Source organism: Typopeltis vanoorti, chromosome 21 (genome assembly GCF_054136105.1).
Source record: "Typopeltis vanoorti isolate ZY-2024b chromosome 21, IOZ_Tvanoo_1.0, whole genome shotgun sequence".
Lineage (NCBI taxonomy): Eukaryota > Metazoa > Arthropoda > Arachnida > Uropygi > Thelyphonidae > Typopeltis > Typopeltis vanoorti.
Genome location: NC_143569.1, coordinates 59,981,040 through 60,001,252, shown reverse-complemented (window position 1 = coordinate 60,001,252; position 20,213 = coordinate 59,981,040). Strand labels below are relative to the sequence as shown.

Below are 20,213 nucleotides of genomic sequence, written 5' to 3'. Positions count from 1 at the left end.
TGCAAAATTTTTTCCTTCCACAAACAAGCAAAATTTGATAAAGCCTATTAAATATATACTTAGAAGCAGAACACTAAATCCATAAAATGTCATTTTTTTTTCCCATGTAGATCCCACCCACAAAAGGTTTATTTGTAAACCTACAGTGCTTTTGTAATGTGGGTGGGCTTATTTTGTCTTATCAAGTTTTATTTTGGAACACAATTATGAAAAAGGAATCAAATACTTTTTTTTCTTTTTTTGATGCTGAGACTGCATGCAACTGATTCTCTGCAGCAAAAAAACTTCAGAACATCTAAATAATAAACAGTATTGCAGGTATGCCATTTGAAACAAATGCTTTGTGCACAATGCTTTTACTATTATAGTAAGAGATTAGCACTTTATTTATTTATTTATTTTTTACTTTTTTTGGTGAACTTTCTGGCTTTTGGAGAGTTGTATATTTGACTTCCATCTTACACTTTAGTTTAGTTTAGTTTTGTAACTTGAGATGATATTTTCAGTAAAATAGGGTCATAGCGAAAATCCTATTGGATTACTTATAATGATCCAATTCATGTTTTAATAAGGAAATACAGTGAGCAGACATATGAATTCAAAAATATAATAACGTAATAACTCACGTAAAATATTATTTATTAATATAATTTTTGGCTGTGTATCTCAGGCATCTTCATTACATTTATAAAACTAATTGAACAATAACTGACAATTCCAAAGGGCGCGCCACCTAAGTAGCTAATGTAAGATAACTAAAAAGGTCAATATATTTCCTAGCTAAAAAAAAAAAAAATATATATATATATATATATACAATAAAAAGTTAGGAAAGATTAGCTGATTTATAAAGTATTATTTCACATAACGGGGATAGATGTAAACCATCGGATCTGTTTAAGTTAGGAGAGTGAGGTAGAGTTTCACATGTTTCTTTATAAAGCCGTTCTATGAGGAATCAACTTTTGTGAAGGACTCTTGTCTTCTTCCAATGAAGAGATCCAATGGTTTACATCTATCCCCTTTATGGGAGATGGTACTTTATAAATCAGCTAATCTTTCCTAAATTTTTTAATGTAAATATATATATATACATATATATATTTTTTTTTTTTAGTTAAGAAATATATTGACCTTTTTAGTTATCTTATATTAGCTACTTAGGAGGCACCCTTTGGAATTGTCAGTTATTGTTCAATTAGCTTTATAAATGTACTGAAGATGACTGTGATACACAGGGAAAAAATATACTATAAAATAATATTTAACATTAGTTATTCCGTTATTATATTTTTGGATCTGATTCATGAAGTCTAGGTTTCTTTCGGCAGCTTCAATGCATTTTCTGCAGTTTCATTTTGCTCTTCTTTCTAATTTTCAATTACTGGGGTCATGCAGAATAAACCATGCACAAACTTTTTTTCATTGAATCTTGGGTAATTAATTGACAAATAATTTCCTTATTAATACATATATCTCTCCTAAAATCACTCTGAGCATTGCACATCAGTTCTTATGATTTCCAGAACTTTTTCAACTTTTTCATCCTAAGCCATAAAAAACAGTTTACTGTGTAAACTGTTTTTTATGGCTTAGGATGCTCACTGTCTTCTAGTGATTTGGATATGGCAGATCTGTGACACACAAGCTCATGATAACTGTTTATCACTATAAACTTACTTTATCAACTCAACTCTTTCTTCTGTTTTAATTTCATGATATAAATACATGGACTATTTCCATTTTCCAAAGGTGTATAACTGAGAGGAGACCTCCACATAGCCTTTAAAGGAATGCGGAGAATCGATCAGGGCTTCTGACCTAATGTCCAATCCTCATCATCTCGTGGTGCACCCTGTTAGGTATCTACCTGGATACTGAATGAACGAGGATGGGCTGGCAATTTGGGATTTAGAAAACCAAATTGTATTTTTATTGGCTTAAAATACTAAAATACAAAATGATGGTACAACATGACAAATTGTCATGCCAGCTGGGGCATCGCCTGGTTAAACAAGGCCCCACTGTTTTCGCCAGGGAACCAGGGAAAACAGCGAAAAGTGAGCTACTGGAACAAATCTGAAAACATACTACAACTCAACATCACCAGAGTTAAAGATCAGTACTATCAACATAAGAAGCCTGAATGGCAAAGAAATGGAGCTAGCTGAGGAATTAGATAAGTACCAGATCGACATAATAGGGGGTGACTGAAACAAAAAAGACAAAAACTGGTGAGATCTTTCTGAGCAATAAGTACAAAATGTTATATTCAGGCAATTACAATCAAGGAAAAGAAAGAGTAGCCGCAGTATTCAACACTAAATAAGAGGCTAAACTTCTTGAATGGCACGCAGTATTCAAGTAGAGCGATGTGGGCAAATATCAGAATTCGGAAGTGGACAATGAGACTTATTTGTGCCTATGGTCCCACAGAAGTGGAGGAATTTTTTGAGGCTTTAGAGAAAGCAACTGACACAATGAAAAAAGAAAAGTTGGTCCTTGTTGGGGATCTAAATAGCAGTGTTGAAAATGATTGTCAGACATACAAAAATATTTTGGAAAAATTTGGAGAAAAGAGCAAAGCTAATAATATTGGCAAATACCTGTTGGATTTCTGCTCAGGACAGACTGGTTATTATTAACACCATTTTCCAACATAAAAATGTGCACAAATTCACATGGAGAGAAGAGGCAAGGAATAAGAAAATTCTCATTGACTATGTTATTGTTGATAGTGATTTTTTCTCCCTGGTGCAGGACACCAGAGTGATTTGAAATTGGAAGTGATCATTATTTAATCTTGAGCAGGATAAAATTCAATTTCATATTGAAAAGAATAACACGTAAGAAAGTTTTAAAGTGAATAAAAGTTGAGCAGCTCTCAGATGTGAACTGTAGACTAAAATAAACAAAGATTATTGAAGAAAAAATGAAAGAGTTTGAGAACAGGAACCAAACCTTGAAGATTCGGTGGCAAGCCTTGAAAAAAATTCTGATTAATTCAGCCAGAGAGGCAGTGAGGTTGTCTGCAAAGGATAGAAAAATCAGAACTCCATGGTGGACACAGGAAGTTAAAGAGGCAGTGAAGGAAAAGATGAAAGTATATTAAAAGCGCTTGGCTAAAAAGTCAACTTATGCTCTTAGAGAATACCCAGACAAATGTAAAGAAAGCTAAACACCATTTAGTATAAAACTAAATGGTGTTTAGCAAACTAAATTGTGTAAAACTAGCTAAAGAAAAGTCATGGGAAGACTTTGGTAAGAACATAGAAAATAAATATCAAGAAGGTGGCAAAATATTCTGGAGGTTGTTGAAGAAATTTAGAAATGGAGGAAACAGTGCTGTAAAAGGAATTAGAGATGATAAAGGTGACATGAAAACAGGAGAAAAAATATCCTTGAAGTATGGAGTAATTACTTCGAAAAATTGCTAAATGAAACAAGCAGGTAAAAAACACTCAACAGGCATACACTCAGGAATACATATCCCCACTTGAAGTAGAAAAAGGCATCAAAGGGTTGAAATGTGGAAAAGCAGCAGAAGTAGATAATGTTCGACCAGAAATGCTGAAGTATGGTGGTATAAAAATCTTACAGTGGCTGCACTGCATAGTTCAGAAGGACTGAATAGAGGGACAAATTTCTGACGATTGGAGTAAAGCTCTCACAGTACCCATATATAAAAAGGGAAATAAAACTGAATGTGAGAATTACAGAGGTATTTCTCTACTGAGTGTTCCTGGTAAGATTTATGCAAGTATACTTGAGAAACGGTTGAGAAGAATTGTGGAAGAAAAGCTTGGTGAAGAACAAGCTGGATTCAGGCCAAATAGAGGCTGTCAGGATCAGATCTTCCCTTTACGACAAATAGTTGAGAAATCATGGGAATATATAACAAAGATATGTATTTAAGTTTTGTCGATCTGGAAAAGTTGTATGACAAGGTGCCAAGAGAGAAGCTATTCAATACGCTCAGTTATATGGTGTCAATGGGGCATTATATCAAGCAATATTTAGTCTTTATTTGAGTTGTAAGTCAGCAGTTAGAATTGAAGGAAGTACAGGAAGATGGTTCAATGTTAAATCTGCTGTGAGACAAGGATGTACATTATCCCACATTATGAAAGAAAGTGGTATTAAACATGATATCAAAATTGGAGGCGTTAATGTCAGCTCATTGCTTTATGCAGATGGTGTTATACTTCTTAATAAATCTGCACAAGTATGCAGATTCCCTGACTAAAGTAAGTAACTGTTGTAATAGGTATGGTATGAAGGTCAGTAATAAAAAGACAAAGACAATGAAAATAAGCAGAATCATTGAAAGTGTCAACTGCATTGTGAACGGAGAACCCGTGGAACAAGTAAAACATTTCAGCTACTTAGGCACAATTTTTCGTGAAGATTGTAAATTAAATATGGAAATAGACAACAAAATTAACAAAGCTGGTATGATACGAAGTCAACTGAATAAATTCATATGGAATAAAAGAAAAATTAGTCAGAACACTAAATTAGCTGTATACAAGACAGTGTTCAAACCAGTTTTAACTTATGGATCTGAGAGCTGGGTCAGAAAAAAAACACTTGACCAAAGACTAGAGACCACAGATACAAGAGTCCTGAGAAAAATTAGAGGCATGAACAGATGGCATCAATGGCAATATCATATTAAAAAAGAGGATATTAGGAAAGAACTTGACATTGTCAGCATCCAGGAATGCGTTAGCAAAGCTAATCTCAGGTTTTATAGTCACTTAAACAGAATGGGCAAGGAAAGATTAGCAAAACAAGTGTTCTCTGCCAAGTTGGCAGGAAAACGACCCAGATATAGGTGGATTGATACCGTACAAGGTGCCCTAGAGGATAGAAATAAAAGATCTGATAATGTTGGAGTCTTGACAAGTAACAGACTGATTTGGAGGAAAATTATAGATAGGATGTTAGTAATGATGTAAATTTTTCATTTAGTACTATCATATCTTGTACACCCCATGAGGGTACATGGCAGGAATTTGACGATGATGATGAACTTGCATACTATAATAAATGTTCCTCTATCCTGCATCATGAGACACACAGAATGAAAAAAAAAAAAAAAAAAAAAAAAAAAAAAAAAAAAAAAAAAACCAGGTAATTCTAAGTACAGGGTTACTACTGATTGCCACGAGAGTATTATAATATTATTTTAATATATATATGACAGAATGATCAATGACTCGGTTAACATACATATTTTTTAAAAGATATGAATGACTAGAACCGAGATTTAAGTAAAAAGGTTTTAATATAAAAACACTACTAGTTTCGGCCTGTAACAGCCTTCTTCAGGTGACATTATAAAAGAAAGAAAAAACACTAAACATTGACGGTTAAAAGACTACGAACAACATAGACAATCTCTATACATAATTAGCATGAAAACGTTGTAGTTGTATTTGAAGCTGTTTTTTGTTTGCAGCACTGTTGGGAGAGTGCATGCCTGCTGCATCACGTGAACGTCAGTACATAATTACAGCTGAACGACTATCTGGGAGGTCGTAGCTCAAGTTGTTATTTAGATGAACAGGATTGAAGATGATTTCTCTAGATTCCATGATTTTTCTCTCTAGTTCGTCACTGCAACGGAAGATGTTAGTAGATTTTTCCCAGCAGACTTTGTGACTTTGGTTATCATGATTAGGATTAGCTGAGAAAAGGATATGACTTGATAATGCACTGGCTCGCTGTCTCTTGTAAGTAATGTTCCTCATGTATTCTTCCATACGCAATTTGACAGATTTGTCTGTCTGCCCAAAGTAAGGAATATCACAATCACACAATATTTTATATACACCAGGGTATTTTAGTTGATGATGACAATCATCCTCCCTGTGGATAAAGGCAATGCAACAGTAATTCTGGTAATCTCCTGAACTCTGGAGATTACCAGAATAAAATGATTGAATTACTACATAATGATACCTACTCAATACTTGAGAGAGATCCAACTCGTGAACTTCAAAATCGTACAAACAACTTATTAAAAATAACAACTGAAGTATCCTGAAACGTTCGTTTATTTCTACGTTCTCTCCATCCGTTAATTCCTCGCATATATGGTGTTCCTAAAATCCATAAAGAGAACATCCCATTACGCCCAATTGTAGAAGGTATCGATTCGCCTACGTACAATCTTTCAAAATATCTTGCCAAATACCTAAAAAGTTTTTCAGGAAAGTCACCATCCTTTATCAAGAACACTACAGAATTTGTTACATATATCAAGGATATTACAGTTGATGAAAATCACATCATGGCTAGCTTGGACATAACTTCTTTGTTCACTAATGTCCCAACAGATGAAGTCCTAACATTACTCAAGGACAAGTTATCCAAAAAAAATGTTAGCCTTGCTTACACATTGCATCAGGTCCAGTTACTTCAAATTTCAAGATAATATTTACAAACAAAATCATGGACTGGTTATGGGTAATCCTTTATCTCCTGTTCTTGCAAATATTTACTTAGAGGATTTTGAAACCAAGGCTATCTCTTCCTTTATTTTAACACCTAAAGTTTGGAAATGTTATGTGGATAATGCCTTCATTGTTTGGAGCCACGGACATGAATCCCTTATGGTTTTCCTCGAACATCTCAATAGCCAACATCAAAGTATTAAGTTTACTGCCAAGCTTGAAACGGATAATTCCTTACCTTTTCTTGATGTCAAACTGACTCGCTCTTCTGGTAAACTCAAAATATCGATATATAGAAAGCCCACACATAACAACAGATATCTGCACAGTCAGTCCCATCTTTTATTTCCCTCCTCATAAGCTTGGAATAATTTCCACATTGGAACATAGAGCCCATTCTCTTCTTGATGACCCAAATGAATTTCTCACAGAAATAAACCATCTGAAAACTTCTTTTGAAGTTAATGGATATTCCAAGAAAATCATTGACAAATTCCTTCTTAATCCTCCTAGACATCACTCAGAAGAAACAAATAGATTCAAAGGCAATATATCTATTCCTTACATAAGTACTGTTTCACATAAATTAGCAAAAGTTCTAAGAAAATACAATATCAGAACCTTGTTCACTCTGCTTCCAAAGATCCGTTCCTTAATTAGCCACCCAAAACCTTGTCATCATCAACTAAAATACTCTGGTGTATATAAAATATTGTGTGATTGTGATATTCCTTACTTTGGGCAGACAGACAAATCTGTCGAATTGCGTATAGAAGAACACTTGAGGGACATTACTTACAAGAGACAGCGAGCCAGTGCATTATTAAGTCATATCCTTTTCTCAGCTAATCCTAATCATGATAACCAAAGTCACAAAGTATGCTGGGAAAAATCTACTAACATCTTCCATTGCAGTGACGAACTAGAGAAAAAAAGTCATGGAATCTAGAGAAATCATCATCAATCCTGTTAATCTAAATAACAACTTGAGCTGCAACCTCCCAGATAGTCATTCAGCTGTAATCATTTACCGGCATTCACGTGATGCAGCAGGCATGCACTCTCCCAACAATGCTGCAAACGAAAGAACAGCTTCAAATACAACTACAATGTTTTCATGCTAATTATGTATAGAGACTGTCTATGTTGTTCATAGTCTTTTAACCTTCAATGTTTAGTGTTTTTTCTTTCTTTTATAATGTCACCTGAAGAAGGCTGTTACAGGCCGAAACTAGTAGTGTTTTTATATTAAAACCTTTTTATTTAAATCTCGGTTCTAGTCATTCAAATCTTTAAAAAAAAAAAAATATATATATATATATATATATATATATATATATATAATACATGAAATAAAAATCACACATTAGAAAATAAATGACAAATTAGAACATAAGAGAAAAGTAAAATAATTTTAGCTTTGGATTAATACAATGGATACAGCAATACACATTTGTTCTGGAATTCAAATCATGTTGTGAGAATATCTGCATATTGCCTGGTATATTTTCTCAATTTGTCTTTCTGCAAAGCAAGACAAACTGAGAAACTTTCTTTTTCTCTTATGCAGTAGCAATTATACATCAGCTAGTATGCAACCCTAGGTGGTGTTAATTATATATTAATTAAACCAGCAACTTCCTATTTCACATTCAACACTCAGTATAGCAAACTTGTGGGGACCAAGAGAAAGTTTTCTATGGTGAAATTTCTTTAAAATAGCTGTAGCTATAATGTTTTTATAGTTAATTTGAAGGGAGCTGGCTATACCAAGAGCTGACTACAAATAATAACTACCCTTTCTTTTCTTCCAGAAATTACCTGTAGACCAAATTCAACAAGGATGTAGGAATTTGTTTTGATGCTTGTTTTTACAGTCACACCTCCTCGATGGGGCTCAGGAAGAATTAAATAGATATCTGGACGAACAAATTTTGTTTTGTCATGTGGCAACTTCGAGATAGAACTATGAGAAGAAAACAATTAAAAGTTAAGTATAACCACATTTAATTAAAACACATAATATCTTCAAAATTGTTATCTCACCTTTAAATTCTATATAGAAACTAAATTATTACATTTTTTTTAATATACATTTTTACCTTTCACTCAAAGCAGGAATAGCATCAGCCATAATGCCATGTGTGAAAATCAAGAGTGATTTCACAGGTATTTCTTGGTTGTTGATGATTCCTAAAACTATCTTCTGAAGACATTCTCTTACTCTCCCAATAGTTTTATGATTGTGGGTATTGGAGAGAATCTATGTAAGAAAACAAGATTTTTACTTTTTATGTAATGAATTCTACATCAAAAATATTATGTAATCATATAATAAAGTAATAATATCTATATGTCATTATTATTAATCTATTATAGATAAAACAGAAATGGTGAGCTTAAGAAATTCAAATATCTTACAAAAAGAAATTGGTAGTTCATAGACATGATAACGTATTCAATATAATGACTGCTGTCTTATGGAAAGGATTAAGCAATTATCTTTCAAAATGATTTCTATCACTGAACTAGAGGTGATTTGGAAGAAAGAAAGTACATATCTTCTCAAAGGTTACTGTATCATGTCACAGTGAAAAGGCCTGATGAGCATACCAACAATTATAAGCCATCTAGAATTTAGCTAGCAAAAATCCATATTAGGTAAAGTTAATAAAGTTACATAGTATAAAAGGAAATAATGCAGTTAACTCTATAACAAACACCATTATAACAAATTTGCTTGCTATAATAAACTATTGATATGGAAATTCACTATAGGTTTTTGAAGAATGATGGATACTATGTCATTCTTCAAAAACCATAATTTAATTATTTACAAGCAACAGCCATAAACATAAATTTTAGTAACATTAAAAGATGACTTGAACAGCAGAAAAATCAATGTTTTATAAAATAATGAAAATCTGAATAGTATATAAATAGAGATAAGGTACATACAGATACCACAAAAACACATTACTTTAATTACTATGAGATCTCTGATAACGTACAAGAGCTTCTAGCAATAACTGAGATTACTTATAATGAAGAAGAGATCAGTATAAGAACAGATTTGATATATAAAGAAGATAAAAAAAAATAAGAAATGCAACTGGGATAAATATCAGGTAACTAAAAAACCTTTGTGCAGTTTTCGGTAGAGTTTACTGCAATGATTTGTTTTATTTTGTAGTGGTTTGCAGAGCAAAATTTTTTTATGTGCATCATAAGGCACAGACAGGAGTCATTCAATCAGTGTGCTCTAACTTGGCATGTACTCTTTTTTCTGTGAATTTGTATAAAATGTCAGCTGAACTTGGTGTAATTCGGACTTGTTTGCTTTATGAATTTAAACTCAGTTTGAAGGCTTCAGAAGCATGTGGCATTTGTTTATGGTGATGAATTACTTGAAGATGCACTATGTTTAGCAAGACCCTCCATTACTGATAATGAAGAATTGCATGCTACTGTCGAAAATAATTCTACACTAACGTGTCAAAAAGTTTCATAAAGTTTAACATGAGTGGTGAAACAATTCATTTACACTTGCATCGACTAGGAAAATCATGGAAGCTAAGCAAATTAGTCCCACATGCATTATCAGATGACAATAAACTTCAAAAGCTATAAATTTGTTCTTCACTTCTTTCATGTCATAAAATTAAGCCTTTTTGGATTACTTGCTTACTTGTGATGAAAAGTGGATCTTGTACTCTAACAGGAAGCAAACTTATCACCGGTTACCTGATAGAAGTCAATGAATAAGTAGCTAAACCTATATTTTATGAATACTTTCATAAAATATAGGTTTATTTAAAAAAATATAAATTAGTCCCACATGCATTATCAGATGACAATAAACTTCAAAAGCTATAAATTCTTCACTTCTTTCATGTCATAAAATTGAGCCTTTTTGGATTACTTGCTTACTTGTGATGAAAAGTGGATCTTGTACTCTAACAGGAAGCAAACTTATCACCGGTTACCTGATAGAAGTCAATGAATAAGTAGCTAAACCTATATTTTATGAATACTTTCATAAAATATAGGTATTTACAGCAATTTCCATACCAGTAGTGGGGAAACTTCTGGTGAGGTGAAGTACTGTATTGCCCAAGTATATGTTTGTAATTTAAATGAATAACTGACTAGGGTGGGAGCCACGTGGAAGGCCAAGGACTCGCTGGATAGATTATATCCAAAACCTTGGGTGGACACGTTTGGGAATACCACCAGAACACCTGAGCTTGGTGGCAGAGGATCATGACCATTGGAAGTTCCTCTTGCAGTTGTTGCCCCCACAACCCAATTAGGAAAGGTGGGTTTTGAAGATGTATGTATGATTGTATGTACTGACTATGCATAAATTTTATAAATCATACCAGGAATTGTTGTGAGAGTTCCCATGTTTTTTAAATATGAAAGTCAAAAATTTAAACAGAAAACTTTTTAATTAATGAATACTAAACTTTTTTCAAATTATATGGACTTTATTTTGAAAACTGGAGAGTTTTTTTTTAAAAAAAGGTAACTATAACATACATATCAGTATAAGAGAATAAGGAATAATATTGAATATATTATTATTTTCAGAAGAATATAATGAACCTAGAAATAGCCATTCAATTACTGTGATATGCCTGTTTTCAATAATAATAATAATAAAAAAAAATAATAATTCAACTTAGAAACAAAAAGTTGATGTTTCCAAAGCAAATGTTACTAGCAATGCTCTTTAATTTCTACATAATATCAAACTGTTGCATTAATGGCCCAAACTCTATATGCATATGTGCCATACTTCACTTTCAATTTCCTATTTACAAAATAGTACATATATTTTAGTGGAGGCAGGCAATAAAAAATAAATAGCACTATCACCATACCTTATATTTAAAGAATTAGCAGAAGAATAAATAGTCTTGGAACAATCATCAAACTTTCTACAGAAATTTTACATCTCTAATACATTATAAAGAATTATCATGATCCCTCTTTCTTTTTCTGGAACAAAATACCATCAGGTACGGTATTCCTCATCATAGACAAACAGGAGACATGGCACACCAACATATGTCTACAACCTTGACAAACAAAATTATTTCCAATTCATACAACAGGAGATAGCTGGATCTACTGAACATGTCATAACTACGGACCCCAGAAATGAATTAAATAATGATTCTCTTATCAACCCAACTGCAGTGAGACCTGATGAAGTTTCTCTTTTTAGAATCTGGATACCCCTTTTATAGAGCATGTGCTGAAGCTAACTGCTTAGTTGGCTCAATGGCTTAGTCCAACCTAATATGTATATGTTTTGTTTGTAATAATGTTTATCATATCATATCTTTTCTCATTGAATATGCTTCTTATTCTGTGACTGCCTAAATTCATCTTGAGATCATCAATTATACAGTTAATGAAAAATACTTGTGTAGAGGCTTAAGTGCTGTGAGGACATTATGTTGGAGGTTTAATGGATTTTTTACAACACTCAGAAAGAATTAAATTAGAATTTAATACTCCTATATTTCGTCCTAGTCACTAGGACATCTACGGGGATTACAAAAACAATTAATGTAACATGCACACAAAAACTTACACTACTAAGCCCAACCACCCAGTGGTTGGGCTTAGTATTGTAAGTTTTAATTTAATAGGAGTTTTAATTTAATTTAATAGGAGTATTAAATTCTAATTTAATTCTTTCTGAGTGTTGTAAAAAAATCCATTAAACCTCCAACATAATGAAAAATAATTTATATATATATATATATATATATATATATATGTGAATGTGTATGTCACTTCCACAACCTCTACTTTAACATGTAATTTGAAAGAAAATTTTTCCCATCTTACCTCTTTCAATGGAAGTATTAAATCTGTCAATGATTTCTGAGTAACAAACTGTCCTAAAAACTGATAAACATTATAACTTTTACTACTACGTGCTTCTTTTAACTTGCCCAGAATTTTATCTACTTCCTTTTCTTCGGCTACAGATCCAAACAGTTCTTCATTAAATATCTGCAATAAAATATACATAAATACTTGAATGCTTTGCTAAATCATTATAAATGAAAATTTTGTAGTATAATTAAGTTATAGAGTAGAACAGTAAAAGCAGAATGAATGAAAATAGATACATAAATAAGAAATAAATTAACTAATACTTTTTAATTCCTAAAGGGAGTAGGCAAAGCAGATTAGTTCAACCTAACTTTTTTTTAAGACTAGATAGCAGCCAATCTCACCCTGGAAGACTGACTGATGGGAAGGAAAGTAGAGTAACTGCCATCTTGTGATCCCTAAGACCATATATAATTATCTGAAATAGTGAATGTTCCACAGTAGATTTTTCTTAAGTTGTGAGATTAAAAACCCAAGTTTCCAGGATGGAACCCTGCTTGCTCATTCCAGAAACTGACTAACTAGGGAAAACTTAGTCAAAGAAAGGTATTGAAAAAGTTCATCTAGTCAGTAACTAGAATCAAACATGTAATGATCTTTCTTCAAGAGACCTAGTACTATGAATGCAAATGCGATTCCACAGGGCTAGACAGACCTTTTAATTAGATATATTTTCTTCAACATGAAAGGAACTAAAATATTTTAAATAATTTTTTCCCTAATTTCAGACATATACATATTATTTATAGATAGAATTATTCCTATTAATGGAGAATAGCAAAATATGGTTGCATGAATACACTTAAGTAGATCTAACTTTCCACTTTCACCAGGATTTTTGATTTAGGAGTCTGAATGTAATTTTAATATAAACAATTTTCATGCTGAAGAGAAGAAAATACACTAACAGATTTTATATCAGTTTACCAATCATTTGTTTGGAAATATTCCTTTCTGAATGATTTAGCTCTAGAGCAGTATGCAATTGATATATTTCAGTATTGTTCTACTCTACACACACACACACACACACACACACACACACACACACACACACACACACACACATTAAAACTCATGAGCTGTCTTGGAAATGAACAGCTTACTCGCTATAAAATATTTTTAGACCTGTTCAGTAAAGTCAATAATACATAAATTTGCAGAGTGAATTGAAGAGAAGTAAGTAGTCGGTCATCCTCAAGAGCAAACAGAAATGGGATATGGGATATTAAATCCAATGCACCCTTTCCCACACTAAATATTGAAGTGAACTACTTCAATTCACTTCTTTCTTCATCTGAGCCTTTTTTTCCCCCCTCCTGGTATTTTTGCTTCAAACACTTTTAGTAATTTTCCTGTCTCATTCTTCTGTTAAAGTGATACTGCTATTTTAGATTAGTTCTGCTTACATATTCTTGAATGCTAATAATGTTAATTTTTATTCTAAAATTATCTTCATTTTAAACTGATGATGTTTGAATTTTTTACTTGCTTTTATTCCCCCCCCTCCAGTTTCTGTTCAGCTGTCCAAAGTTAAAATTGGTTGGAAGTGGAATATATACTATAAGACTTGAGTTTGGGTTAATTTCTTTCTTACTCCATATCAGTTTATTCAACTGTCTTTTCAACATACCAGTCTTGCATATTCTATTATTTATTTCCTTATTTAATTTACCTTCTTTTGCTATCAGTCTAAAATAATTCACATATTCTTTAAGCTCACAACTGAAAATGTATTAATGATTTCTATATTTTTTCATGAACAATAGTTTAACAGATGTAGAAAACAGATTTATTGCCACAACAATTTTGTCACATTACCTACTGAAGTCTCAATCACAGAACACACTATTAGAATTCAAAAGAACAAATGAGAATGAGCAGTCATAATTATCTAATACAAGGATATTATAAAGAAAAAAAAAAGGATGGTGGTGTGTGTGTGGGGGGGGGGGGGGGAGCTTCTTAAGAGTTTATGGTGATCCCTTCCCAAAACTCGGATAGAGACATACAATCACTGGAACTTCAACCAACATGTAGCAGGTGTGAATCTGTCACAGATATGGATGTTGGTGATAGCCTTTACATGGGGAAATAAATAACATCATCTAGATTAAGATTACTACTCTGCTTACTGGAGGCCATAATTAACTGGCTTAAAAAAATCCATGTTTGGTCTTTAGAGTAGGGCTCCGTATTAGGAAAATAAAAAAAAATAAAAAATAAAAAAAGTTATAGGAGTGCTTAAGGATCAAAGCTGTATAACTAAGAGGAGACCTCGACATAGCCTTTAAAGGAATGCAGAGAACCGATCAGGGCTTCCGATCTAATGTCCAATCCTCACCTTCTCGTGGTGCACCCTGTTGGGTATCTACCCGGATACTGAACAAACGAGGATGGGCTGGCAATTTGGAATTATCCGAACAAATTGTATTCTTATTGGCTTAAACCAAAACACAAAATGATGGTACAACATGACAAAATTTCATGCTGGCTGCAGGCGTCGCCTGGTTAAACAAGGTCTCCGTTGTTTTCGCCAGGGAATCAGGGCGAAAAGCAAAAAGTCAGCTATTGGAACAAACCCTAAAACACACCCCAACTCAATATCACTAGAGTTGAAGATTGGTACTATCAACATAAGAAGTCTGAATGGCAAAGAAATGGAGCTAGCTGAGGAATGAGATAAGTACTAGATCGACATAATAGGAGTGACTGAAACTAAAAAGACAAATCTGGTGAGATCTTTCTGAGCAATAAATACAAAATGTTATATTCAGGCAATGACGATCAAGGAAAAGAAGTTGTAGCCATAGTATTCAACACAAAATACGAGGCTAATCTTCTTGAATGGCAGTCAGTCTCAAGTAGAGTAATGTGGGCAAATATGAGAATGGGGAACTGGACAATGAGACTTATTTGTGCCTATAGTCTCACAAAAGGCTCTACTAAGGTAGAAGTGGAAGAATTTTTTGAGGCTCTAGAGAAAGCTACTGACACAATGAAAGAGAAAAAGTTGGTCCTTGTTGGGGATCTAAATAGCAGAGTAGGAAGAGATTGTGAGACACAAAAATATTTCGGAAAAATTTGGAGAAAAGAGCAAAGCTAATAATAATGGCAAATACCTGTTGGATTTCTGATCAGGACATGGACTGGTTATTACTAACACCATGTTCCAACATAAAAATGTGCACAAATTCACATGGCGAGAAGAGGCAAGGAATAAGAAAAGTCTCATTGACCATGTTATTGTTGATAGTGATGTTTTCTCCCTGGTACCAGACACCAGAGTGTACAGAGGATTTGAAATTGGAAGTGATCATTATTTAGTCTTGAGCAGAATAAAATTGAATAAAATTAGTCTACAGTTCAGATGTGAACTATAGACTAAAATACACAAAGATTATTGAAGAAAATATGAGAGTTTGAGAACAGGAACCAAACCTTGAAGAAAACCCTGATTGATTCAGCCAAAGTGGCATGTGGCAAGGTTGTCTGCAAGGATAGAAAAATCGGAACTCCATAGTGGACACAAGAAGTAAAAGAGGCAGTGAAGGAAAAGAAGAAAGCATATCAAAAGTTCCTGGCATATAAGTCAGCTTGTGCTCTTAGAGAATACAGAGACAAATGTAAGAGAGCTAAACACTGTGTAACACTAGTTAAGTCAAAATCATGGGAGGACTTTGGCAAGAACATAGAAAATAAATATTAAGAAGGTGGCAAAATATTCTTGAGGTTGTTAAAGAAGTTCAGAAATGGAGGAAAGAGTGCTGTAAAAGGAATTAAAGATGATAAAGGTGACATCAAAACAGGAGAAAAAGATATCCTTGAAGTATGGAGTAATTACTTCAAAAAATTGTACAGTGGTAAAAAAACACTCAATAGGCATACAGTCAGGAATACATATCCATACTTGAAGTTGAAAAAACTATCAAAGGCTTGAAATGTGGATAGATGATATTCGACTAGAAACGCTGAAGTATGGTGGTATAAAAGTCTTACAGTGGCTGCACTGCATAGTTCAGAAGGCGTGGACAGAGGGACGAATTCCCAATGATTGGAGTAGATCTCTCATAGTGCCCATATATAAAAAGGGAAATAAAACTGAATGAATGCGAGAATTACAGAGGTATTTCCCTACTGAGTGTTCCTGGCAAGATCTATGCAAGTATACTTGAGAAACGGTTGAGAAGAATTGTGGAAGAAAAGCTTGGTGAAGAACAAGCTGGATTCAGGCCAAATAGAGGCTGTCAGAATCAAATCTTCACTTTATGACAAATAGTCGTAAAATCATGGGAATATAACAAAGATCTGTATTTAAGTTTTGTCGATTTGGAAAAGGCATATGACAAAGTGCCAAGCTATTCAATACGCTACAGTTATATGGTGTCAATGAGGCATTATATCAAGCAATACTTAGTCTTTATTTGAGTTGTAAATCAGCAGTTAGGATTGAAGGAGGAACAGAAAGATGGTTTAATGTTAAATCTGGTGTGAGACAAGGATGTACATTATCCCCTCTGTTATTCATTATCTATATGGATTATATTATAAAGGAAAGTGGTATTAAACCTGATATCAAAATTGGAGGTGTTAATCTCTGCTCTTTGCTTTATGCAGACGATGTTATACTTCTAAATAAATCTGCTACAAGTCTGCAAAATTCCCTGACTAAACTGAATAGCTGTTGTAATAGATGTGGTATGAAGGTAAGCATTAAAAAGACAATGAAAATAGGCAGAAACATTGAAAATATCAACTGCACTGTGAATGGAGAACTTATAGAACAAGCAAAACATTTCATTTACTTAGGCACAATTTTTACTGAAGATGGTAAACTAAATATAGAAATAGACAACAGAATCAGCAAAGCTGGTATCGTGGGAAGTCAATTGAATAAATTCATATGGAATAAGAAAGAAATTAGTCGAAACACTAAATTAGCTGTATACAAGACTGTGTTCAAACCAATTTTAACTTATGGATCTGAGAGCTGGGTCAGAAGTAAAACACTTGACCAAAGACTAGAGACCGCAGATATGAGAGTCCTGAGAAAGATTAGAGGCGTGAACAGATGGCATCAATGGCAATATCATATTAAACACGAGGATATTAGGAAAGAACTTGACATTGTCAGCATCCAGGAATGCATTAATAGAACTAATCTGAGGTGGTATAGTCACTTAAACAGAATGGACAAGGAAAGGTTAGCAAAACAAGTGTTCTCTGCCAGGTTGGCAGGAAAACGATCCAAAGGAAGACCAAGATATAGATGGATTGATACGGTACAAAGTGCCTTTGACGATAGAAATATGAGATCTGATTAATGCTGGAGTCTTGACAAGTAACAGACTGATTTGGAGGACAACTGTAGATAGAAAGTTAGTAATGATGTAAATCTTTCATGTCGTACTATCATATCCTGTATACCCCTTGAGGATACATGGCAAGAATTTGATGATGATGATGATGAAAAAAGTTATAAAATAGAAAAAATCCTTAGTCCACTCACATTAACTAATGTAGTATGTACATTAGCACTTTGGGTAGGAGTTGCATAAAAACCCAAATTGTGAAGTTTACATTTCCAAGAAGAAACAATCAAATCTGAATCAACTTTTGTGGAGTATCTTAGTTTGGTTCCAGCAAACTCTAAGACACATGTCTATGACAAAGAATCTTTATATGGGCCTTTTCGGTTGAAGGTGAGTTAGACGATCTCATAAGAGATAGCAGTTTTTTTTCTCTCTCTCTCCTGGAAACTTGGTTTATTTTCATCCCACATATAGGCAAATCAGCCAGAAAACATACACAATTTACAAACAAAAATTACTTCAAAGCAACTAATAGCTTTATATTGATTTCATAAGATAATGTCATACCTGCTCTCTATATATAGAACTCATGGCTGTTATATCATCATATGTTAAATAAATAAAATGGCATTGAATGCAAGGCAATATTTATCAGATTCTAAGTGTTTTATGTAATTTTTGTGTTCTTGAATTCTGATCACAGAAGAATGGCCAGTTTGTCCAAAAAACGACAGCTGAAAGAACAAGGCTAATAAAGGTAGTATGGAGACACAATTTGTGAACAACTTGTTTAACACAGGATTAAGATCTAGATGAAGGTTTTCGTAATTATGTTTTATGGAATGAATATGTCACAGAGAAATAATTAAACAAAAGTTTAATGGATCCTATATTTTATCTTAGTCACAAAGACAACATCAGAGATACAATCTTAAAATTGTAAAAGCACACAAAACAATAAGTGGAAAAAGAACAGAAGCCCAAAGTCCCACGAGGAATGCTGTTGGCTAACTTTAGCTATTGGGTAGCGGACCTAAGAATTTAAGTTTCTCAAATCTCAGGAAGTTTATTAATATAACTATATTTATTAAGGTTAGGTTGGCTTTCGAAATTTGCTCCTGATTCTTAAAAAAAGTACCTAAGAAAGTGGGAAAGCACCTGGAAAAGTGCCAGTGAAAGAGGGATTACCAATAAACCAGATAGTAGCAAGCATTTTTAAAGAGAACGGTAGTACAGTAACATGTGTTCTGTGTTTAAGCGTTTTTTTTTTTTTTTGTTCTGATTTGAAATGCAGTCATTTATCATATTTACTTTGTTTCTGTGTGGCTGTGAGTCACTAGCATAAAACATTAATATGAATGGCTGCAGTATGATTTTTGTATTGTACATACAATAAACTCAGTAATAAGGGTTCCTCTTATTTCTCTGAAAAATAGTTCTTCTCTTCAAGGATTAGGCATTTGCCTGTTCTAGCTACACTGGTCTTTCTCTCTCGCTTTCTTTCCCTTTGGTCTATATTTATCCACGTCTTTTGGTAGCCAATATCTTTCTATCCTAAATAGATGCTTTTTCCATTTCTCTCTATATTCCATGATCTTTTCATTTACATTGTAAATATCTAGCTCTCTTCTGATATCTTCGTTTTTTATATGATCTAATTTTGTGCATTCTTTAATTGCTCTTAAAAATCTCATTTTTGCAGCTTATATTTTACTTTCATCTTTATTTTTAACAGTCCATGTTTCTGAACCATATAATAGAGTGGGAGTGGGCATTACTTTATAAAATTTTAGTTCAGTTTCTCATCTTATTTTTTTATTCAATGTCCTTTTAATTGTTCCACAGATTTTCTGAAATTTCTTTATTTTTGCATTTATATCTTTATCTTTTAGATAAAGATATTTTGTCTCAGTCACAAAGACAACATCAGAGATACAATCTTAAAATTGTACAAGCACACAAAAGCAGCCTAAATAATTAAACTGTGTCACTTATTCTGTTATTTTATTTTGTGTAATTTTTAAACTGTATTCTTGGCTTATTTTTTTTAATTCATAAACTGATTTTTGAAGGTCAAAACAGATTATCTGCATATAGCATTGTATTGATAACAGTTTTTCTGGTTAACTGATATCTTGTTTTATTGTTGTTTTCCATATTTTAATAATCTGATAAAAAAAAAAAAATATATATATATATATATATGAAAAAGCTTTAATGACTGATACCGAGAGATAAAAAGATGACATGATATATTTGAAAAGATACTATTAGTACACTAGTTTTGTTGAATTGATCAATATCTTCAGGTATCACAATCAAAGAAGTATATAAAGAATTACAGACTTAAAATTGTAATAACAGAACAAGTACAAAAAGACAATAGCGTGTTTGAAAATAAAATGCAAGCTTGAGTTCCAAATAAACGTATACTATGCGCTGTCGCGAGTGCGCCAGTACTGAACAGAGGCAACATGTGCATCAGAGAGATTGAAACTCAGGCTGTTGTTGATATGAGAGGAAT

General features: G+C 33.0%; 1 protein-coding gene across 1 annotated transcript in view; it reads right to left on the bottom strand.

Moving 5' to 3' along the window:
- LOC150094892 (small subunit processome component 20 homolog) overlaps window positions 1–20,213 on the bottom strand; it is a 468,852-nt gene that overhangs the window by 117,966 nt on the left and 330,673 nt on the right. Inside the window, exons 39-41 of the mRNA XM_090410975.1 lie at window positions 12,327–12,494; window positions 8,564–8,724; window positions 8,283–8,427 (exon numbers count right to left, since the gene is read on the bottom strand). Coding sequence (XP_090267101.1) covers window positions 8,283–8,427; window positions 8,564–8,724; window positions 12,327–12,494 — 474 coding nt within the window. The remainder of the gene's footprint in view (window positions 1–8,282; window positions 8,428–8,563; window positions 8,725–12,326; window positions 12,495–20,213) is intronic.